The 25117-nt window shown below is 41.2% G+C and overlaps 1 protein-coding gene across 1 annotated transcript in view; it reads right to left on the reverse strand.

The window, feature by feature from the left end:
* ccdc102a (coiled-coil domain containing 102A) overlaps window positions 1-25117 on the reverse strand; it is a 53871-nt gene that overhangs the window by 16927 nt on the left and 11827 nt on the right. Inside the window, exons 5-7 of the mRNA XM_039795656.1 lie at window positions 18673-18789; window positions 17253-17462; window positions 1-31 (exon numbers count right to left, since the gene is read on the reverse strand). The exon at window positions 1-31 is cut by the window's left edge and continues 140 nt beyond it. Of these exons, the coding sequence (XP_039651590.1) occupies window positions 1-31; window positions 17253-17462; window positions 18673-18789 (358 nt within the window). The remainder of the gene's footprint in view (window positions 32-17252; window positions 17463-18672; window positions 18790-25117) is intronic.

The following is a 25117-nucleotide window of genomic DNA, read 5'->3' on the forward strand; positions in this document are numbered from 1 at the left end:
TAGCGTGGACATGGCGGAGGTCAGCCAGCTCCTAAAAAGGACAGAGACGACACAACAGACAGGCTTGAAGACGAATGTTTCCAAAGCAGATTTCCAGAGCTGATTCTGGTCAGCCAGCTCTTCTGTCCCATTTATTACCGAAAATGATCAGACAAATCATCGGTTCTTCAAACAGTTAGTAGTTTAAAGGTGCTCTAAGCGATGTCACGCATTCTTTTAGGCTACAACATTTTTTGTCACATACAGCAAACATCTCCTCACTATCCGCAAGCTGCTTGTCCCCTAAACACACTGTAAAAAAAAAAAAAAAACGCGGTCTCTGTAGACAGCCTAGGGTCCACAAACGGCAACACAAAGAAATTGTGCCAACCTGCACACCAACAGTCTTCCAGCGTTCTAGCCAATAACCGACAAAAAGGATTTAGGGGTGGGGGGTTGGGGACGGAATGAGGAGGAGGGAGGGGCGAGCTAGCCTCGTTTTGTTTGAAAATACTTTGAAAATCAACAAGAAGTGCCGTCACCCAACATTGCTTAGAGCACCTTTAAGTCACCTATGAAGTAAAAATACCAAAAATGTGCTGATCCCCGATGTGAATATTTGCCCATGAACAAGGAATCCCAAGAGCAAAAATTCATTTATGTTTATTAAAAATGAAAAGAAAAATCATTAGTTGCGGTATTAATATTTTATTAGCAAAACTGCCTCCCCAGGAGCACATCAACACCCCATTTCAGCGTTGAAAACACCCACTTTGCATTTTCAAAAAAAAGGTATATACCATGGTTCAGAGCCAAAATGATTTGGATGTGAGGTTGCCTGTAGTTTGGGGGTGTAGAGTACAAGGCAATGTCAGAGACATATCCCCTTTTGTTTCTCCAAAGGACAGAATCACTGGATTTTCTCAGGAAAGGCAAATAATTGCAATGATGACGGCAAATTATTTTAGACTTTAGCAATCAATAGAAAAAAGTGACTGCACAGCAAAGTTACTAACTTTAAAAGTGTTTAAGTGTGTTAACTTCGGCCAGGTCTTATGGCAGTTCGTGATATGGTCACGTTATTGAATCTATTAAGTCGTGGACAGGACACGATAATGTTGTTTTTTTCGTACGCAGCTCCGATGTTTACTTGTGTCTGACTCCTCGCTCGGTCATTCTACCGTTTCCTCTTTCTCTGTTCCTCCGACAATGCTTTCCTAGCTTTCTGCTTCTTTTTTGCCTGCTCAGCCATGACGATAGTGTGAAAAATTCCATCGCTACCCTGTTCTTATAGCTAGCCGGTTCCTGTATGTGTGCAGTGCCGTGAAGCAATTCGTTACATCGTGAGACCTGATATCACGCGATACTTCCTGACGCAGAGGCCGGCGGCCCAAAGTTGCATAAAGGGTAGTTTTTCCACTCACAGGCGCTAGGGGGAAGCGAGACGACCACCATTCAACCCGAAAAAAGTCATATAACCATTCGAATGACTCTGAAGCTGTTCAATTAAGGTAAATGAAGCTATAAAAAAAACTGCATAGTTCCCCTTTAAATAATTATGACTGCAATATGTACTGAGAGGGATAAACAAAAAAAAAGTAATTGGTACAACTGCCTCAAACACATTTGGGCATGTTTTTGTACTGGAAAATAAATAATAAAATGATGAAGTAAAAATCTGCCCATAACAATGGCCATGTATTGATCAGGCTCTAATGTCCAAGAAATATGTCTCAAAGTTCTTATATTTATATCCAAATAAATCAAAAGCGTACAGCATCTTTAGACCTTCAACAACAAACAGTCCACATTGTCATTGTTAATGAGTATGGGTAATGGGCCAATCTGAACACATAGCAAATTTTAGAGGCGGAGTCGATGGAAAAGTTGAAAATTATGCAACTTGAGCGAATAATTTGCATGCCTTCTTCATGAATTACGCTTCATAAACATGCAGAGAGAAGTAAAAAAGCAGAGAAACAGAACAGAAATGCAGAAAGAACTGGAGTTTCAGCTGAGTTCTGAGATGGGTCAGAGTCTGGGCTGAATACACGCACACAAATTTGTGAGAATGACATGAGGCAAGAATTCTTCGCTTTCTATCTGACACACCTTCACACACTAAGCGTGGTTGAACTCTTGCACTGTGGTTTATGACTATACTATACTATGTCACATATCTAATAGAAATGAGACTGTCAGCGAGAAAGGAAGCACACTAAGAGATGTCGAGCCCTATCTTGCACCCGGTGCAGCGCAAACCCCCGACGCAAGTGTCTTTGCTAGTTTAAGAATGACGCAGTTGTCAATTTCCCGTCCAGCGCCCGCGTCGTTTAAATAGTAAATGCACCTGCGCCCATGGGCGTGCTGGTCTTACAGTGAGATGTGTTCAGGTGAATTCTGGGCGTATTGCTATCTTGAGGCAGCAGGAAGTGATCGCGCCATTGACCAACAAAACCTGGTCTAAAGTCAACAATAGTCAATAGTCATTTCATTGTTATTTTAACAGCAAATTAGTAAAATAAGCCTAGGCTCATGCACAGCACGCCCACACTATGCTTGATAACACACACACACAAACACACACACACACAGGGAAGCGCAGCAGCATACAAACAATTACAAATAAAAATATTACGGTACAAATCCGGCATCATAATAGCAATGGACTGAATGGACTGTTTTTATATAGCGCTTTTCTAGTCTTAATGACTACTCAAAGCGCTTTAACATAGTACAGGAACCATTCACCATTCACAGACATTCATACACTGTGGCCGAGGCTGCCGTACAAGGTGCCACCTGCTCATCAGATAAACACTCACACACATTTACACTCCGATGGCGCAGCATCGGGGGCCACTTCGGCATGGAACTGCAGGGCCAGGGATCGAACCACCAACCTTCCGATTGGCAGGCGACCTCTCTACCACTTAGCCACAGCCGCCCACAATGACCCAAGGTACAAACGAGCCTGGCTTTTAAAGGGAATGGGAGATGACACTCTAATTGGTTAATTGCATGTTCCAAAAACACACCTATGAATTAATTAAGACGCTAAGTACAACCCTTTTGAACCATGCACCCGGCGCACGGACCTTTTTTTCCGCCGTCAAACTAGCAAAAGTGGATTTGGACACGCCCTAAACGCACCTGTGCCAGGCGCTTCACGGCGTGCGATTAGATTGTTACAATAGGGCCCGAAAGATTCACTTTAGCAAAGTCCGATTTTCCTTATTACAACCAAGGTGTGGTCTTGTAAAGGACAGAGAGTGTATGTAGGAATGGCTCTCTCTATCCCTGCTTTCTGAAAGACCAGTGTGATGGCCTCTAAATGGACATGTCCGCATGCTAACATTTGGTATTGTTCCAGGCTGTTACAAATCTTTTATTTTTATTTTTTTAATCTATTTATCAGGCTGTAATTTTACGTAATTGTGGTTGTGGTCAGGTTTGAGCCAACAGAAAGCTCTCCTCCACAGGTTTGCATTAGGATTAGCCAAGGAAAGTCTGCACTTGGAGCTAATGGACTCATCAATAATGCACCATTGTCACTCACTGCACTTTCATGTACTTTGATGGCGTTGATTCAGCCTCTCTCTCTGCTGCCCCACACCTAATGGCTCCCCAGACAGAGCGGCTTCCAAGAAAGCTTTCCTGCATTTATACGACAATACGATAGAGAGAAATGAGATATCTACAGGAACAATAAAAAGATAAGCCCGGCTCAAGGAGTGGGAAATTCCCTCTACTTATTTATTTATTTATATCTGTATTTGATCCAGCCTTTTATCTTTATTATGTATTACATTTTTAAATCCTTTAGCTATCAACGCAAAATTAGCTTCGACCTTTTGGGTTTTGGCTCATTTATTCTCACAGAGCGTTACATGTACAGAGCCGACATCCAGAGTGTATCTGATTAGAAGAGGAATGGTTGCTTTATCTGTTCAATTTACAAACTCCTTAAGACGTAGCATGCAGACACCCTTCCCCCCTCAGTGAATCTACCAATCTACCAGATGATCAAGGCAAAATGCCTGAATGCAACACAAATACAGTGTAACCCCAGAGCCGGATCAAACAAAGAGAGCGGCAGGGTAATGCAGAAGGGAATAATTAAAAGGAGGGGGTGGGTCTTGAGAAAGAGACAGGGATGAAGGGATGAGGATAGAGATGAGGAAGTGCGGGGGATAGTTATTGGAGGGGTGGTATTTCATAGGACAATAAAGGTAAGGATAAGAACAAAGAAGAGAGACAGGGTGCAGACTCGCAGAAAGAAATTCATGTGCTCACCAATTGTGCCATGTCTAACACAACATTCTATGCTTTGGTTGCAATGCTTTGCAACGGTTCAATGGAGAAATATGAGCTATGCATGAAAGGAAAGTCTGGCAATGTTCTATATTTCTCTTATAGCCAAAAAACAACCCCATAAAAAAAAATATATATATATTTTTTTTTAAGTTTTCAGCGGTGATCCAGAATGAAAATCTGCAAATTTTAGCAGACTGTTATTCTTCTTCAGGTGGAGATGTGTTAACATTCAGAGTGTTTTTTGTTTTTTTTTATCTGCGAAAAATCTGTGGGAAATCTGCTGAGAATACTGTGTCTGCAGATTCCGTGGGGTCTGCGCTGTTTTTTCTATATTTTTTTTTTTTAAAGGCTCAGTCATTTCCTAAAACACCTGGTCAGTGAGCGTAGTTTTTATGAAACATTACTCAAACAGGAGTGCATCTATTGGGAACTATTTTTAGTGGTGGGTTAATAATACACATTTGGTGCTAAGACAGGTATACAGAATATCACCCACCATCATTCAGCATTTTAGGAAATACGCATTAATATATTCGTACAAGTCTCCATCTATTACATATCCCTGGACTGAAACGATTAAAGTAATAATCATCATTGGACTGGTTACTTATTGGTTGACAGAAAAAACCCACCATGACTTAAAAAAAACATTTCCAACTATTATAGCACTGTTTATATTACATGATCATACAGATATCCGAGCTAGGAAAAGGTGGCTGCTGTCCCTGGCCTGTAGTCTGTCAGAGAAAAGTTCAGATTAAATAAAAATGAAGCAGCCTCAAAGCAGCCATACAGGCCAGAAACCTGACTATTCCCTGCAGGTTTATCATTTCAAGACGATGTAATAAATGTCTGATAGAACAGGGGAGGAAGGGGGGCGGGGTTGATGGATGAATGGGAGGAGGCCGACAGGCTGGGAGTCCCTGACTCTATTAAAGATGAGGGATTACTGAATGATCTATGAGCATGAATATGTGTCTGTGTCCCTCTGTACATATGTCTGTGTGTGGAGGCTTGCTCCTTTAAGTTTCTGATGCATGTGTGTTAATATATGTGTCTACATGCTCTCACACAAAAGCCCAATTATGTGTTTGTGTGTGTGTGTGTGTTATGCCACACTGCCTGTTAAATGTTTCTCCTTGACTGGAGAGACCCTGAAGTCTGCCGCTACATCTGTTCCTCTAAAACAAATACACACACATAAACCACAGGCTTATGCCCAGAAATAGGCAAAAAAGATAATTTAATGTGAGAAAACATCAAAGAAAAAACAGGGTCGGATGTGGAAATAACTGATGTGCAAAACTGCAGCTCATTTAAACTATGGTGAACACACTTGCTTATTTCTGCCTGCGCGCGCACGCACGCACGCACGCACGCACGCACGCACACACACACACTCTTTAATTCTCCCTTCCCCCTCTGCCATACCGAATTTAGCATTATTTAGACAGTGATGTCTGTCTCACTCACTCACTCACTCACTCACTCACTCACTCACTCACTCACTCACTCACTCACTCACTCACTCACTCACTCACTCACTCACTCCCACCTCACTCACTCACTCACTCACTCACTCACTCACTCACACACACACACACACACACACACACACACACACACACACACACACACACACACACACACACACACACACACACACACACACACACACACACACACACACACACACACACACACACACACACACACACACACACACACACACACACACACACACACACAGCAAATAGAATTAGGTTTATAATCAGGGCTGCCCACGAGCGATACAGTGGGGGAGGGACTTATGGGCACTGCTCCAACCAGATTGGTCAGATCAGCCCAGTAAAAGACGAGGATGAAAATGAAAAGGGACAGAGATAAGAAAGAACAGAAGACAAAAATATTAGAGGTTAGATGAATAAAAGCACTAAGAATAAACATGGATATGGAAATGGAAAAGAACGCATATATACAATATATGACTGTATACTAAACTAATTTATTTATTTATGTGCACATATACAACACATAACAATTAAATGAAGTCATGTGTTGCATTTGTCAACATTTTGAGTTAGCAACAACTCTGAATCTGTCACAACTAACATAAATCTGTATTCTGTGTGTAGAACATTTTCATTTCACTTTGCATAACCACATTTTCTGACAGGAAATAAACTAAAAACCTAAACTAACTTAAAAACCCCTATGATGCCTTCAACGTGCGACTGTATTGGACACAATACAGTGGTGTAATTCTTCTCACTGTTACTTCTTTGACCTTGACATCACGAACGCTGTGTTTGAGCTACGTTACTGGTTGCACGGCGTTCGTCGTTAGACTGATTATGACCGTTTTCCAAGATGGCGCCCGCATGTAAAAATGAACGCTACTGTCTTTATAATCTCGATTTCTATTAAACTGTCTGTATATATATATAAAAAGGGTCAGTGTAACGCTTATCAGTTCAATTTTCTAAGCACAAACGGACATTTGGAAAAACAGAAAAATGGGTTCCAATATCCAATTTTTCATTTTTTTCCACCTTGACAAATTAAAAAATTGGATCTTTAACCTGTTTTTCCAATTTTCTGTTTTTTATTCAGAGGATCAGAAATTGAGAAAATTACAAAATTGCGTCTGAGCTCCTATTATTCATAATACTGCAATGGTATTCTCTTCCTCTACTTTGCGGAATATGCAGGTCATTAACTGCATATGGACCAAAAAATAAGCTAGCTAGGCGGAACGAGGGAGAGAATGCCATTGCAGTATTGAATAATTGGAGCCCAGACGCAATTTTGTAATTTTCTAAATTTCTGATCCTCTGAATAAAAACAGAAAATTGGAAAAACCGTTTAAAGATCCAATTTTTTAATTTCTCAAGGCGGAAAAAATGAAAAATTGGATATTTGAACCCATTTTTCTGTTTTCCAAATGTCCGTTTAAGCTTAGAAAATTGAATTGATAAGTGTTACACTGACCAAAAAGGAGCACCTTGTTCAATTGTATTTGTCGGTTATGTTAAAAAAATAGAAAACAATAAAAAGTTTAAAACGACAGTCGGCAACATTAAGGAACGGGTTGTTGATTGCTAAAGGTCAAAATTAAATTATTAAAAATGTAATAACAATAACTTATAACAATAACTTAGTTCACCAGTAAATTCCTGTTAAATGACAAAAACAACCACTGGATGTGAAAACGGTATTTTACAACAACTATGAATGCAGCACGAGGCTGGCGAGGCAAATTTGAAGTGAACGCAACATCTGTGTTGTTTTTCAGACAACGGCAGCTATAGTCCGGTGTTGGAATCCTCTCCAGTGAAATACAGTCACACTTTTACACCGTTTAGCTGTCAGCATTTTAACCGTGTTTACTCCAGCTGCTAGCTAACGGTAGGCTAACGTTACCTGCTGCTAAGTGTAGTGTTAACTAGCGTCCCGTGCGGCAATGTTTCAGTTCCCTCTAGCGTCCGTTTTTGGAGCATCAGAGAGAAGTGCAGGCATTTAAGTGGCACCTAAATAAGGCACCGAAATCCGCGTTGCTATTTGGTCCGGTAGATAATGGTCGTTAAGCACCGGACCCCCCCTCTCCCCCCCCAAAATAAAAATTCTTCGGATCTACACGATTCACAGACATTTTCCCATTCAAAACGGCGATTTTTGCCGAAAAGCGACTAGTTTGCAGGTATGTTTATGTGTTAACAGCTTTACTGTAATAACATTTTATTTATTATATTAACATAAGAGTTTATTTGCAAAACAACATCTAAAAGAAAACACAGCAGTGTGTAAAATCTGCACACAGCTGGGACCACCTACATGTTTTATAAGTAAGGATCCATGAAGAAGATGGTAAGGTAAGTGTAAGTGACGCTAACAAAACTAGCTAGCTAAAGTAATCAATCTGCCTCTGTACCAAAACTCTCCAGCAATTTCTTCACCCGAATATTAGGTATACATATTAGCTAGTTGTGTATATACTGTATGTTTCAGTTGTTTGGTCTGGTCTCGGTCTCAATACAATCTGTTCTTGGTAATGACTTGGTCTCGGTTTAGGTGGTCTTGATTACAACACTCACTCACAGACTGATAGGTAAGGTTACAATACAGTCGCATCTCTAGGCAACCGCCTAAATTCAGTGATAATATGAATTTTTGACCCTGACAATTTACACTAATTGAGATGGTGGATGTAGATGGGAGCAACAGTAAGGGGGACGTCAACTACAGTGGAGCTCTACACAGTGATCTGGGGCCAGTTTCACAAGCATAGGCTTTGATTATCTCACTAAAAGTCAGAGAGATATCTTCTTCATCTGTTGCACAAAATAATTCAGTTGTATTTTTTATCAATTTTTACAATCTGAAGTAGGACTGCTTTGACATTAATTTAGGGTAGTTAAAATGCATTAAAAAATATGCATTTTCCAGTTTTAATCCTGTGTCCCTATGTTAATTGTTCACTTATCTCTTGTTCTATGCCAAATACAGTACCAATCGAAAGTTTGGGGAAGTGTGTCCAAACCTTTGACTGGTACTGTATATGTAAAAAGAAAATACAATTTTGAATATTTATTTATTTTTAATCCTAATTACTGTCTGGTATCTTCCTATGAAGCAGTTTCAAATGTTTGATGACTTATCCTGCACTTGGGGGCTAATTTGATGTCCAATGACAAAAATGTCTCATGTTTTTATGTCCCTCCCTATTACCGATTGGGACTAACAGCTAGATAGCAACAGCAATGCAGCAGATGTGACATGGCGTTGACACACACACACACACACACACACACACACACACACACACACACACACACACACACACACACACACACACACACACACACACACACACACACACACACACACACACACACACACACACACACACACACACACACACACACACACACACACACACACAGGCAGATGATCTAACAGCAACAACAGGTGAGGGAAGTCTGTGTGGAGGCATTATTAATAGTCCTCAGTACCGAGCTAAACTCTAAGCCTGCCCACTTTTTAGCGGCCCAACCAAATGTGAAATATTTGATTCACCACTCAAGTATTCAGTTTCACTAGAAAATACGTCACAACACAGAAGCTAAAGACGCTCCAGCTTCCGTTTCACTGGGACTTTAAGACTTTTCAGATTGAAAGACAATGCTGACTAAGCAACTGCAGCAAATCACTCAGCTCCCTTCAATGCAGTAGAAAATGTTTGTCTGGCACTCATCCTCTTTGTTCTTTTTTATCCACCACCGGTCGTTTTAAGGTTACCTCACAGACAGATGTTATCTCATTAGTTGTGCACTGGAAGGTCACAATCTAAAAAAAAAAAAGTCAACTTGAACTTTGAGTGTGGCAGCATGGTGTAAAATCCCTCCAGAGCTCAACGTCCAAGGTAGCGCTGGTTAGAGGTCCAACGTCCTCTCTGCAGAGCCATTCTGTCATTGACCGTGTGTAGAGAGCCTACTACTACAACTTGCTCCGCTATTGAGGCCACGTCCACACGTACCAAAACGATCCCCCCCCCCCTCCGGCATCGTTTCAAGAATAACGGATCCATTTGTAAATGACTCAACACGCTACTTCATATGCCAGGCCAATAGGTGGCGCTGTTTCTGCGACAGAAATTAACCAAAAATGGAGAAGAAGAGGCGGAGCACGTGCATCAAAAGTAGTGATGTGCGATACCACTTAATTCCTATTCGATCCGATACCAAGTAATACCCAGGCTGGTATTGCCGATACCAATACCAATACTTTTTACATATTTTATTTGTAGTGTGATGTGACAACTAGTTTAAATTAAAAAAGTAGGTTGTAGGCTTACCAATTCCAAATTATAGCTGCATAATGACAAGACAATAAACTACTCTCATATTATTTAATTATAAAGAAAATCTCAGAGACTTGTACAGTAAAACAGGTTGAAAATAACACACAAATTTGACTCTTAACCTTGTCACAAAATATTCCATATCCACGTTTTTCTGTTCTTTACAACACATGTAAATCAGGCACCCTTGAAAACCGTTGACTCAAATTGTTTTCACAAAACATTCATGTTTACAAAAACATAAAATAAAAATAGGCTCCCCTGGCCAGCTCCGTCACAGAGCCGCAGTGCACACACAACTGACCGGCGGAAGGAGAAGTAGTTCCTTCCCCTAACCGGATATAATTAGACTTTTCTGGTGACAACAAGTTACTTATGATAACATAAACACTCACTCCAAATTACTGAGTTTAAATATCGATCTTTTTACATGAGAATCGATACTAGAGCAGGAGACGTTGGGATCGTAAATATCGATACTTTAGTATCGATCCGCACATCACTAATAAAAAGCTTGCGCGCTGTATACAAACAGACAGTAGAAGAAACCAAACACAAGCTAGCAAGCTATATGCTACAGTGCCGGATCCATGTTTATGTAGGTGGTGGAGTTGTTGTTGTGAGACGTCGTCGCGGGGATAAGAGGTCGAAGGCTAGAGGTCGAGGGGTGTGTCGATGACGTCATCGATACGAAAGTATGCGGCTTCGCCGTCCAAACGGAGCCACAACGGCGCCGTTTTCGAATTTTTTTTCACCCTGGGACCAGGTTTCAAAAAAGTGCGTCTTCAGGCAGTGCGTTTACAGGATTCGTTTGGACAATCGGCCAAAACGTGTGCGTCTGCACCAAAAAGCGTTTCCGTGTGGATGGCCCCTTAGGTTTTGGTTGATGCAATCAAGGAACGCCTAGTCCTTGTGTGCTTTATATCCCAAAATAGACAGGTATTGTGTCCAAAATACTCAGCTTATTGTTAGAAAAAAAAAACATGCTTAGAACGGTTTTGCTTCAGTTTCTTTGTTAAACCATTTGCATCCAGACTGCTGTTTTAGTATTTCTGTCTTTCATGTGTTAATCATGAAAGCTGAGTGACCTTGCAAAGAGCACAGGATGTATCCCTGAGGGCAGAGCGCATAATGTGGAGGAGATGCCGGGCCTGACCAGTGATAAGAAGAAAGCTACTGATTGCATGAACCGAATAACTAACTTGACTCCTAACTAGGGCTGCTCGATTATGGGAAAAAATGTAATTATTTCGGTCAATATTGAAATCACGATAATTTAACACGATTACTCGTTGACTTCTGGAAAGATGTTGCAATTATTGAACTTAAAAAAACTGTGGGAAAAGTTAAATAAATCAACAGTAAAAAAAAAAAAAAAAAAAAAAAAAAAACATATACAACTGTGAACTTTGCCTTAATACTTTTCCTATTGAAACTTTTTTTCATTCAGAACACAAAGAGAAAATAAGAGTTTACTTGCAAAACGTAATGAGCTAAATAATTGCTTTTCTCGATTATTCTGATTTTGTGATCATTGGCAGCCGAAATCATAATCACGATTAAATTTCAATTAATTGCACTGCTCCTAATTCCTTTAAAAAGACAATATTCAGTCATTTTCTGTACTTATGCTGAAGTGCTGTAAACTGACTACTTGCTGCAAGTAAACAAGCTTTTAAGAGAACTCCAGTGATTTTGTCCATTCTTTGATAAATAATTATCCTAATGCCTGTTCTGCATAGCTTGGTTAGCGGAAATGAACCGTCAATTGCAAATGTCATGTATTGATGTGATCATAGGGGGCAAAAACGCTGATCATGATACATTTTAGAGCGACCGAGTTGGGAAAAAAAAAGCCTTGTTACATCATAATCATCATTAACCTCACAGGTTTGAACCAAAATGTATCTTTTAGTTGTGGGGAAAAAAGTTTTGTCTACATAAAACCAAAATATTTTGATTAAGACAGGACTCCTATCCTTCACTTCCTACTTCCTGTACTGGTTGTACTAATGCAATGTTAAAATCTGAAAAATGTCTTCCTCAGCTATACCGTTAGGTGACTAAGAAATAAAACATAATGCAGGGCTGCAAGGGAATCTGATGTGAGCTCCAATGGAGGACAATGAACAATGTTTGAGGTTTAGGTGGGAAAATGTGTCACAAATTGTTATTTTGTCCTTTCTGTCATGTTTACTTTTGTTCAGCCATGCTGGTTTCTTCTGACTCTATCAGCACATCTCCCTTTCCTCTTTGATCTTCTTTTTCATCATACTCATCCTCCTACCTCTGAGACTGTGACTTGCTTTTCTGCTCAAACATGTTTGGAATAATTTGTTTATCCCCCTTTGAAAAGTTTGAATTTTTAACCTGTGTGTGTGTGTGTGTGTGTGTGTGTGTGTGTGTGTGTGTGTGTGTGTGTGTGTGTGTGTGTGTGTGTGTCTAACTAAAGCATTAAATGAACCTGAGAGCTTCATAAATAACTCTGTGGGACAGGTGGTAATGGAGGCCAACGCATTGACCAATACTTACTTATAATCTGCCAATGCATGGCCGTGCCACACAACCTGCTGCTAATGGAGCCATTTAAGAAGTTCAACACACACACACACACACACACACACAACACACACACACACACACACACACACACACACACGCACACACGCACACACACACACACAGGTTTGTGGCAATATCTTTGTGGGGACCCGTCATTTGACATAATGCCTTCCCTAGCTCCTTACCCTAACCTTAAACATAATAACTAAATGCCTAACCTTAACCCTTACCCTTTTTGTTTAAGTGTTTTATTCACACCAGTGGTCCCCCTTGTGCCCGTTGCCCCTCGCAGCGCCCATCCAGGGCGTTGCGTTTTAACCCAAACCTAACCATAACCTAATTCTATCCCTAATCCTACAACCAAGTCTTAACCCTCAAACAGCCCTTTAAACTTGTGGGGTCCAGCATTTTGGCCCCACAAAGCTGTCGGGACCCCACAAGTATACTGGACTCCCGGTTTTTGGACCCTACGAATATAGTTAAACAAGCACACACACACACACACACACACACACACACACACACACACACACACACACACACACACACACACACACACACACACACACACACACACACACACACACACACACACAGAAACTGAATCCAAAACACAGTGCTATTTTGTTTTGCTCTTTAGGTCCACATGGTGGATCACATCTACCCATATAGTTATCCATTCCCATTAATCACTGGGAAAAAAATATTCACAGACTTTAATTTGGACTGCTTAAGTTGGCAAGAGTCAACACGACGAGTTGACCTCAGGTCAAGGTAACCCTCAGGACTGGAGAAAACCACTTCAGTCATAACTGTAACACATCAAGGGTCAACATTTTGCATGAAACATATCTACAAACTGCCTATCCAAGTTTTTCGAGCAACAGAAATGTCTAGTTACAGACGCGTAACTATCGGCAAGCAGGGTAAGAGGTGCTTACGGGCCCGGACCAATCAGGGGCCCGCGTGACTGGAAGATATTGATTGACAGCCGGGGCCCCCTATCGCATTTGGCCACTGACCAAGCAAGAGTGAGAACGGGTCAAATTAATTTCCTTGTTTCAGAAACCGTTTTTGCATCACGCGTGCGACTCGAACATCTCACATTTACCAACAAAACGTACAGCGAAAGACATTTCAGACCGCACTGCCAACCTGTACACATTTTCACATCACTGTACGCTGTAACGATTTTTCACTATAAAGTCGCTGAAAGCTGCTGCTGTTTCAATCCTGTCTGATCTCTGCAGCGGGCTGGGCTGCTGAGTTCCGCCTTTTTGGTAAGGTTGCTAGAAAATCTCAGCCCAGAGTAATTAATTAATAGTAATAATTATTTTTCTCCCCAAAACAAGTTTCCTTTTTTCTTTTTTTTCTTTTTAAAGAACTATACAAAAAACTTTTTTTGCAACTTTCACTGTCTTCCGCAACTTCATTGCAACAAACATACAAAAGACATCACAACTTTTATCGAAATTTTTTACAAAAGCTCCCGCAAAATCAGGCATTTTGGGCCACAACAATCTAAAAAAGAAGGCCGCAAAATCCTTGTGTGTTTTTTCATGTGTTATGGTGCGCATTCACCAGTGTTTTTATGTTGTTGTTGTGGTGCGTGTAGGCTACTCCTGATTTTGTCAGTCATCTCATCTCTTAGATGCTGTGTCTCTCCTGTCCTGTCCTATTCATGGTAGCCTACTCGCGGACATTGCACCGTCATCACGTGCTGTATTAGGGGGGCCCACCTTGATAATCCTGCTTAAGGGCCAGGTGTTGGCTCGTTACGCCACGGTCTAGTAGGGGTGGTACGGTTCATGAAAAAACATCCGAATCGCTCGGTCCGCTTGTCTCGGTTCGGAGCGCGTGTGTGCCGCACGGTTCGACGCATGCGCAATGTAGCCTCGTGCCCGTCAGGTGCCCCGTATGTGACCTCAGACAGCTGTGTTTCCCTTTCGCGCGAAAGAAGAGATGTGGACAAGTTACCAACAAAACGTACAGCGAAAGACCGTGCAAAACATTTCAGGCCGTCCTGCCAACCTGTATACATTTTAATATCAATGTACGCTGTAACGTTTTTTCACTCTAAAGTCGCTGAAGCGGCTGCAGTTTCGATCCTGTCGGGTCTCTGCTGCGGGCGGGGCTGCTGAGTTCCCCCAGCGACTGATGCACGCAAACACACAAACACACAAACACACGGTGGATGCAGGAAAAAACGGAGAGGAGACATATACAGGAAGACCTGACAGCTACGCTCGTTATTGTAAGTGCAATAATAAGTCCAATAAGTACTTTTTCAAACCGTATGACTGTGTCCCCCAGCCCAGCCCAGGATAGGACATTAACTAACAATGTAAACGGTTTTTATGTTTAACGTATTCTGACTTATTCGAAAGAGGGAGCTTTAAGAGTTCCTCTCTTTTTCTTTTAAAGGATACAATTTTTGTAAGAGCTACTCTGAAGTTGGCAGTTTGATTTCAATTTCAAGTTATTTCAATTGATATTCTGTAATATTTCAATCTTCGTGTGCTAAAAAGGCACATAAGTTCCTGTAGATGGCAATACACATTCTCCTTTTTTTTTTGCCAAATAAATGAAAAGCATGTTAAAATCATCAATGTCTTCCCTGTTGCTGTATCAAAATCTCAGCTAGCTTTCCTCAGAGATGGTCCCAATAATGGGCTTAAAGTCAAGTCAAATTCAGTTTGTGCATGATTACATGATATAACTATATAATTATTTAATACTGTATCCTACATTGTGGATAATTAAGCTATATATCATATGCTGAAGTATATTTCTGGAGTGTTAAAGATTAAAAGAAAAAATAACAACAACCTTACAGAACAGAAACCGCGACCCTAAAACCGTGATACGAACCGAACCGGGGGTTTTGTGAACCGTACCACCCCTACGGTCTAGTTATCTCAAGAGATTAAACACAGTCGCTCTTCCTGACTGCCGGAGAGGTGCATGTTGGGTCAACAATCCCACCTGGTGACCATAGGTGTCATAACAAGACATCTACTTTGATTTTATGTTATTGAACCTCCAGGTATTTTAATATTCTATGTCAAATATATAGTATGGGTTATTATCAATAACTTTCTATTTAAATGAACTTGATTTCCCTTTTTTAAATGCTGTTCTGGTGCATTTATTTGCCTTATGTGAAGCACAGCCGGTAAGATTTGACTTAAAGGGATAGGCATAAGACATGACATGACAGCATCATAACTATGACATGACACCGGTCATGAGTCTTTATGAAGAGTTTGTGATTGTTCGATTATGACACTTTGAATGCAAAGTAAGCATTGTTTTGAAATGTTATGACAACTTGACATTAAGAAAGATAATATAACCGGTCATAAATATGTCAAAACAGACCTAATTATCAAACTGAAAGACACTATATAGCTTTGTGTGTTAACGTTACATTAAACGGTCATTAAGCTGTTGGTTTTTACATTGGCTGTCATGAGACCATTATAATTGTGTCATTAATATTTTTCCTTGACCTCAAGTAAAGTGAAACAATGTGGATTTGTCATAAAGACGTCATAAAGTTTGATTACACTGTCAAATGCTTTTATAACGGTGTCATGAATAATTCTTGTGAGTCGAATCAGAGGAACAGGACATTTGCCATTCCTTGAATTTGTTTGATGATTTCAGCGTTGGCCCTTATCGTCGAAAGTTCCCAAATCTTGACGTCTCTACAGTGAGATATTTTATATTGCTGTCTTCGTGTAAATCACCCTTCTTCTTCACTGCTGTGTGTGTGTGTGTGTGTGTGTGTGTGTGTGTGTGTGTATGTATATGTGTGTGTGTGTTTGTGTACATCACTGTGTCGCAGTGTGACAGTGAACATCAATCTGTTCAGTGGTAGTGATGCCCAAAGCCCTGGCTGGGGTTGAAGATGATTCTACTATCAATCAACCTGTATGTGTGTGTGTGTGTGTGTGTGTTTTTTTGTTGTGTGTGTGTGTGTGTGTGTGTGTGTGTGTGTGTGTGTGTGTGTGTGTGTGTGTGTGTGTATCCAGTGTCTTAATCCCTTGCCCTGTTTCTCCTTCTCTGTCTGGATCAATACCATCTTTTCAACACTATACACTAAACACAATCAATCTCTCTCTCTCTTTTCAACACACACACACACACACACACACACACACACACACACACACACACACACACACACACACACACACACACACACACACACACACACACACACACACACACACACACACACACACACACACACACACACACAGCTGAGTGTTTTGGAAGGTCAGGGCACAATCTCCTGACATGTAAAGAGATCTCATCCGTGTGTATGTATTAGTGTAGTAAGAAAAATGATTGTGGAATTTAAAAGGATAATTCCGGTTCATTACAATTTAGGTTACTTTGTTGAGGACAATGTTGTGAAAGCTAATAGAAACTAATAATAGACAAAACTATGAAAATAAGACCCAAGTTGTGATAAAGCGGAATTTTCCGGACGACAGCATGGTGAAGCACTGGGTCGTGTGCCCACCTTGTTTCTCTCAAACAGCTCGCTCTGGATGGCCTTGAGGTCGATGTCGAGTGCCGAGGCCGCCTGCCGGCGCTTCTTGGCCAGTTGCTCCTCCAGGTCTTCAGCCTGAGCTCGCAGCTTCTTGTTGTCCCTCTCCAGGGCAAGTTTCTCCGTCTCCAAGCGCTCCCGGCGCCCCCACTCCGCAGCGTTCTCCACCTGCAGCCTCTCCATCTGACGGAGACACAGAGAGACACAGTGTACACAGAAGGATCTCAGGATCCCGGTGTCCCAGACCGGCACCGAGGTTTCTGCCTGTTTAAAGGAAGTTTTTCCTCGCCACTGTCACACTGAATGCTTGGGGGTCTTGACCTACTCTATCTGTAAAGTGTCCTGAGATAACTCATGTTATTATTTGACACTATAAATACAATCGAATTCAACTGAAGGACAGAGGCAGAGGACACTGAAATGATAAATGTATTCTAGGTGTACCAATCAACCCTGGTGGTAACTCCTGGTGTGAATGCAACTTCACAATAAAAAAAACTGTGTCCAGAAAAAGCATTACTGCACTGACATTTATGAGTTTCACCATCTTTATTGTATTATACAGTTTTTTGTGTATGTAATAAATGTATAAAGTACAAAAAAAAACACATTTCACTCCAAATGGAGCTTGCTCCCTCAAGACAGCACTTTTTCTCAACTGCCTGAAACGCCTCGCCCACATTCCTGTTAGAAATTCTTCAATTAGTGATGTCACTGATTGAGAAAACCAGCCCAGTTCTTCATATGTGCTGGCCATAGGTGCTGCCTGAGCAAGCACAGCCCGCCCAGTGGTTTGTTTGAATTTGGTTGACCAATCACAACAGAGTGGGCCAGCTGACCAATCAGAGCAGACTGGGCTTTTCAGGAAGGCGGGCCAAGAGCTCAGACAGAGTGTTCCAGACAGGGGAGCTGCAGCTATGGGCAGTATAAGAAACATAGTATGTTTTTTTTTAAAACATCAAAGCATGTAAACCTATTCTAGCAGACCCCAGGAGTAAAAATATGATGCTAAAAATGTGTATAATAGGGGCTCTTTAAGCGTGACAATGCTGGGCTGCATAGACATATTTTAAATGAAATGTAAATGTTGTAGTGGGTGACCATGCCCTAATGCAAGAGAATGCTAGAAATGACAATATACGTATAGTTTCCTTAAAAGGTTAACAATCTAACTGGGACATTCAGGAGAAGAAAAAAAAGAAATCAGCTAAAAAGGTTAATCCATTGCTTTGTTTGACACATAACGTATGACACGGAATAAAGCTAAAAAAGAATGCTAATACAATGCTGAGATTTTTTTCTGTACCATCAGCCCACACTCTTTTGTGCTCTTTCTTCCTTCAAGCTGCCGTTAACTACTCCTCTTTCTCTCTCTGCTCCCCAGTCTCCTCACCTCAGTACGTAGTTCAGCTAGTTTCTTGTCCATACTGGTTCGGGCTCCCAGTTCGTCCTCCAAGTCTTCAGATATGCGGCCGAGTTCATCTTGGTGCATTTCCTTCAGCAGGTTCAGCTACATGGTGTTAGGAATGGGGGGGGGGGGACACACAAAAGGTTTTTATCTTCAGAATCAGAACACTTTATTGATCATCTCAAGGGACTTGTTAAGTGGCAGTTGCTCACAGTCAAAATCGTGCTAAAAAAAATAAGATTAAAGGAATACACCACCGTTTGTTGAAATAGTGCTTATCACAGTCTAGCCTGGCTGTAGATAGGTGGGCCAACGCATTTTTTGTCTCAGTGCAAGTAATTAGGTTGTTTTTTGTCTTTTGTTGGCTCACTTTTACTCACAACATGCTAACCGGCAACATAGGATTCCATTCACTACGCTAAGCTAACTAGCGGCGGCGCTGCCAGTGTTGCATCGGACTAAAACAATGCATGCACAAAAAATGCGTTGGCCCACCTATCTACAGCCAAGGGAGACTGTGATAAGCCCTATTTCAACAAACGGTGGCGTATCCCTTTAAGAAAAAAGCAAGTCAATAAGAGTATAAAGTAACATAAAGTAAAATACAAACGTTAAGTACATTTATACACAAAAGTGAGATTAGGTTAAAAAGATTGTTTCTAAAACAATGGATTGTACAAATTCTATTGTAGTCCAATGTGAACATCAATACAGTACGAACATTGATACTGGGGATCAATAAACAGTATAAATAAATAATAAAAAACTACAGTGTGAATATCTTTTGAGAAAACACTGCCGGACCACTGAAATCGAGCAGTACTGCTGTTAAAGCTATAGTGCGTAGTTTCTGTCTCAGACCGTATTTTTGATGTATTTACAAGCCCTATCAGGTTAACTGACAGGTCAGATTACAGTTGTGAAGGCTAGGCCGGACTCTTCCCTACCAGCAATAATCCAAGCTGGGAACAAGGTTGATGAGAGAGCTGAGACTCCAATGGCGCTATGACCGAACGTTCACTTTTCTTTCACATTTCTCTCATCTTTTGAATATGTAATCAATGTATCCTTTCTTTTTGCATCTGGCATTTTTCTCCTACGTCATGGGACCGTTTACCATTGGCTACTTTAATCTGCTGGGGGGGGGGAACCTTTTTCACATTGCTTATTCTGAAACTGAAATCCCCGATATGCTAAAATTCTAACATTAGTGCTTAGTAATGATATAACAAAGTAGTACTAAAGTTATGCTCTGAGGAAGAGACAGGACAAGATCAGTGTTGACTTCAGAAATGCATGATACTTAAAAGTCCATCATTCAATATCTTACTATGGCGACAGCTATTCTTCGAACTTTGCAATGGCTCGACATTAGTGTTATCTACAAATTTTGTGATTAAAGTCGCTCCCTTTCTTCCTAAAAGGTGGCCATTTCTGGAACCAAACATCCCCTGTGATCTTGAAGTATCTAGGACAACAAGCGTGTAGATAAGGATGACCCAACCTCCTTTAACTTCCCTTTTTTTTTTTTTATCCCTCCTTGTTCTTATCTGATCATTGCATCTCTGCCCGTGTCTCATCTGCCTCCTCTCCACCTTCAGCACGTCACCCTATCATGCTTTCATCTCCATCGCCTCTACCCCGCTTATCTTCAAAACACACACCATCACCATCTACACATCTCTCATATGTTCGGACCTGTCCCCTCCTTTATTTCCCTTTGCTTTTATTTTTATTTATTTTTTTAAATCAAACAGATTTTGTCATTCAGTGAGCCTTTCCATAAGACCTGTGTTTGCTGTGTCCTTATGTCTCTCCTCTCTGCAGGCCTGGACTGCCCCCGAGTGGGGGAACACTGCCAAAACAGTTTTATGGTTCCCGTCCAGAGGCCTTAAGCCTAAACCCCCACACTCTATGGGTGCCACTTTGGCAGTGGTGAAAGAAGTATTCCGATCGTTTTTACTTAAGTAAAAGTACTAATACCACACTTTAAAAAATACTCCGCTACAAGTAAAAGATCTGCATTGAAAATGTTACTTAAGTAAACATATGTAAGTATCATGAGGAAAATGTAATTAAAATATGAAAAGCAAAAGTACTCAATGCAGAAAAAACTGCTAAATTAAAAAAAAAACATATTGTCATACAAAAACTACAACTATGGTTTAGAGCCTTATGTGATGAAGCCATTCACCAGCTAAATATCTGCCATCAGCTGTAGAGTCAGGCAGGTTAACTGGTCTCCCTTCAGAGGAAAGACTTCGGGCCTCGTTCAACAATATCTTCCTAAGTTTTATCTTAAATATGTTCTTAAAAAAGTCCCTAAGAAAAGTCTACATCGTAGAACGTAGAAATGTAGTGGAGTAGAAAGTATAGATTATTGATGCAAAATGTAACGAAGTAAAAGTCAAAAGTATGCACTATTAATTGAGTACAAATACGTGAAAAATGTACTTAAGTACAGTAACGAAGAATTTGTACGTTGTTACATTCCACCACTGCATTTTGGCCCTATAAATAGCGCAATCAATCACCAAATAACGCAGGATTTAATCAGTTTAATTGCTGATGTAAATTGCAGCGTTAGTTTTTCTTTGCATACTATGATTTTTTTTTTTCAACAAATGATCAGAAATACATTACAGTACAATACTATCATTGTAATTGACTGTAGAATTAAATGCAGTAACCAATTATTTGGAGCAAATTGTCATCAGTCAAATGTGCGTAAGAGTGCTCTTGAGTGTTCGCAGATTTTGTTCTTAGCTAAGAACAAATCCAAGATAAGAAAACATTGGTGAATGTCAGAATCTTTGTAAAAAGTGCGTAAGTGGGGTTTAAGAACACATTTCTTCGTAAGAACGGTTGGTGAATGAGGCCCTTTGTTAGTTATATAATTTTAGGCGAGGCTGTCTTATTAGAGGATTTTAGGGCTATAATTTTGAGCCTTCTGTCCCCTCTTCTCTGATGACTTCTCCTGGTTGGAACATTTGTGTGTGTGTGTGTGTATGTGTGTGTGTGTGTGTGTGCGCGCGCAGAGCCAGGCAGAGGAAACACAGTTCTTTCTCGCAGATGTTTCACCACTGTAACTGTATAAAGTTTTGGTAAGTCAATGTGGGCCGCCCTAGCCTATCCCAAAACCGAGCATGGGGTGGGTCAGTGGCATACAGATTTTAAAGAGAACCTGCTTATCCGAAGCCTTTTCATTTAGTCCTCTACTTCATGCGTTTTTCATGTTTGTTTGTTTGCTTGCTTTTGCCTTTGTTTTTTCTTACATTTGACACTGTACAGTATATTGAGATATTGTTGTTGTTTTCATGTTTTTCTTTTTGTTTTTAAATGTATATATTTTGGTTTACTCAATGAATTGTGTATGTATTTCTTCTCACATTACTATCCTTGATGCTTTGGCAATATTGTTATTTCTGTCATTCATGCCAATAAAGCAATTTGAATTGAACTGAATTGAATTGAATTGAGAGACAGAGAGACAGAGAGAGAGAGAGACAGAGAGAGAGAGAGAGAGAGAGAGAGAGAGAGAGAGAGAGAGAGAGAGAGAGAAAGAGGGGGGATGGGTGAGAAAAGGAGAGGATTTCTGACTGGTTGTAATGAGAAGTGTACAAGCTTTTGGAGAGACTGGTTATTGAGAGAAGCGGTCTGAGCCGAGCTAGTGAGGTCAATCTTATTTCTTTTGTGGTTTACTCTCCTTTTAAAGTGGAGATGATCAAGACTCTTCTTTTGTTGTGTCCTCATCTTTTAAAGTGGAGTTAAGCAATCCTCGATACTGAAAGTTGATTCGGATAACTCAAAACTGAAAACGAGCTGTGAACTTTGACTGAACCTTCTCAGATATCAACCAGTGTGTCAGAGAACCGGGGACTGGCCATTTCTCCGACGCTCCATTGTTCCGACCACTCAATAACCCGAAAAATTCCCCTTGGTCCTACAGCCCACTAGTCCTGCTGGTGGCGAAATTACAAATCCCACTATGGCCACGCCAAGACCCACCCTACGAAGCAGCTCGATTGGTTGGGGTTAGGGATTTGACCTCGAGTGGTTAAGGTTAGGATAGCCGATTGGTCAGGGGACAGGCCCTGTATGTTACGGGGTTACGTTACCTTGCGTAAGCATGGACGCCTGGCCAATAAATGCTATTGAAGGGCGGGTCTTGGCATGGCCATAGTGGGATTCGTTATATCGCTCGGACTAGTGGGCTGTAGGACCAAAGGGAATTTGTTCGGGTTATTGAGAGATCGGAACAATGGAGCGTCGGAGAAATGACATGGCACCCAGAGAACCATGGATGGCTGGAACACTTTTTTTCTGTGCTATAAGACTCTTGGTAACCAGAGAACGGTGAAAAGGCACTGACATGCAGGCCTCTGCGTTAAACGAGTTGCCTCCCCGCTGCCAGATAGCACTACAGTTTTAGTAGCTTGGTTCAGATTTATTGAAGAAATATAAATGCGTTCCAAATCCCTGACACCAATGAAATCAGACCAAACCTGAATCAAAATCCAGCTGCAGATGAATGAAAACCATCTCTCTCCCAACATTAAAGGTTCCACTGACTCAAGGTGCACAAGTGGCTTGAAATCACAAACAAATCTAAGTGTAAACGGTACCCGGTCAGAGATGTGGAGAAGGTGCAGCCATGCTAGCAGCTCAGCTCTGAGGCACAGTGGCGCTTTGAGTAGGGCTGGGTATATCTTTTTCAATGATACCAATACCGTGACTTCGATACCAGTTTCTAAACGATACTTTTTTTCGATATCACTTTTATGAAATGACATGCATCAAAGTAGCCTGGATGCCAGCCAAACTTAGCCCCGCCCACAACATTCGAGGTCAGGAAGTTCAGGCTGGACTTGATCCGTTGTGGAGCAACTATTCTCGAACCAGAGCTGTTCGGACCAATCAAATTGTCAGGGCGGGCTTTATATGATGATGGACAGATGATCAACAGTAACGTAATCAACCACGTCACCAAAGAGCGCTTGAGTTGAATTTGTTTACAACAAAGATGGCTGCCGCTGGAGAATTGAGATGTGTAGATTCCCGCGTCTGTTATAGAAGATATCGACGCGTTCATCATACCTAGTTTAATTACTCTGGATTCGGCTACTAGTGAATGTTAAAAATGTTAAAAACGTGACGTTTTAAACAAGGACCCTTTAAGTGTTCGGGCTGGTAAGTTGACGTACCCCAAAAAAAAGTTATCCGCTGAAATATAGAAGTTTCTTATGCCATGCAAAGTCTCTGGGAAAAGTCTTTCTGGGCCAGAGGGGTGCAGTTCCACTGTTGGCTGCTAAGCCCATGGTGGCTTTAAGACATGGCGCTGTTCCTGGGGGGATTGGTCGAAGCCTGCCTTTGACTCTCTCCGTTGCTCTGATTGGTTGTAGGTCTATCCAATTGAGTGCAGAGGCATTTTTTTTGCCTAGTTCGGTTGAAACACGCCCTATAATTACAGCCCAATGGAGCAGTATCAGACTCAGATTCTGACTAGAATCTGAGTATAACGACGTCAGGCTAGCATCAAGGACCTGCAGGTTGGAAGTGAACCCGCGGCCCTTGCGGCCTTGTCTTGAGTCCAGACTCAAGACAGTTTTTCTATGGCCTCGGACTCGCTGGTATTTGGACTTGGACTTGTCTCTGCCACTGGTCTTGCCAAATATGGCTTTTGGTCTCAACTGAGTCCAGGTGCCTTGATTATGTTTATAATAATATTGGAGGGAAAGTGAAACACAGCTTGGACGGGGATGTTGTTCGGCTTTTCACAAGTTTAGACGGCTAGCTAACGCTACGCTGACGTTTGCTAACGTTAGCGCAACAGCGTTAGCCTAGCCTAGCCTGCTAGGTAAATATTACGACTGCCTTCGGAGTTTCCTATATCTGCATCCACGTTGTCAACATAAGACCTGTGGCGCTAGTGCTACTTTTGTACCATAATTTTATTGAATAAAATATTAAGCTTCGCTCCTACGAGATGGGTGGGTTTTTGTTAGGTTACACACAATGCTAACTGGCTATAGTTAGCCTGTACGTATGCTAACGTTGCAGAGCCAGCCAGCAACTTTGGCAGTAGTTTCGGCGAGCCCACAATCAACCTCTGCTGCTAAAAGCATTCAACCTGCAGTGATGTTTGAAATGGAGACACACATATTGTGCCTTTTCAGAGACTCAGAGATCCTGGCCATCTTGACTCAGACTCTAACCTTTTTGGACTCTGTCTTGTCTTAGACTCAAACCTCTTTGGACTCGGTCTTTGACTTGTCTTGGACTCGACAAAGGTGGTCTTGACTACAGCCCTAATCTGAACTGAAACAATAGCACTGCAGTCAGTCGCAACATTAAAGCCCAAAAGGTTGAATGACTGGCCGTATTTGATCCAACAGCACATACTGATATTGTTTGTGGAACCAATCTAGGC

Source organism: Perca fluviatilis, chromosome 3 (assembly GCF_010015445.1).
Source record: "Perca fluviatilis chromosome 3, GENO_Pfluv_1.0, whole genome shotgun sequence".
NCBI lineage: Eukaryota > Metazoa > Chordata > Actinopteri > Perciformes > Percidae > Perca > Perca fluviatilis.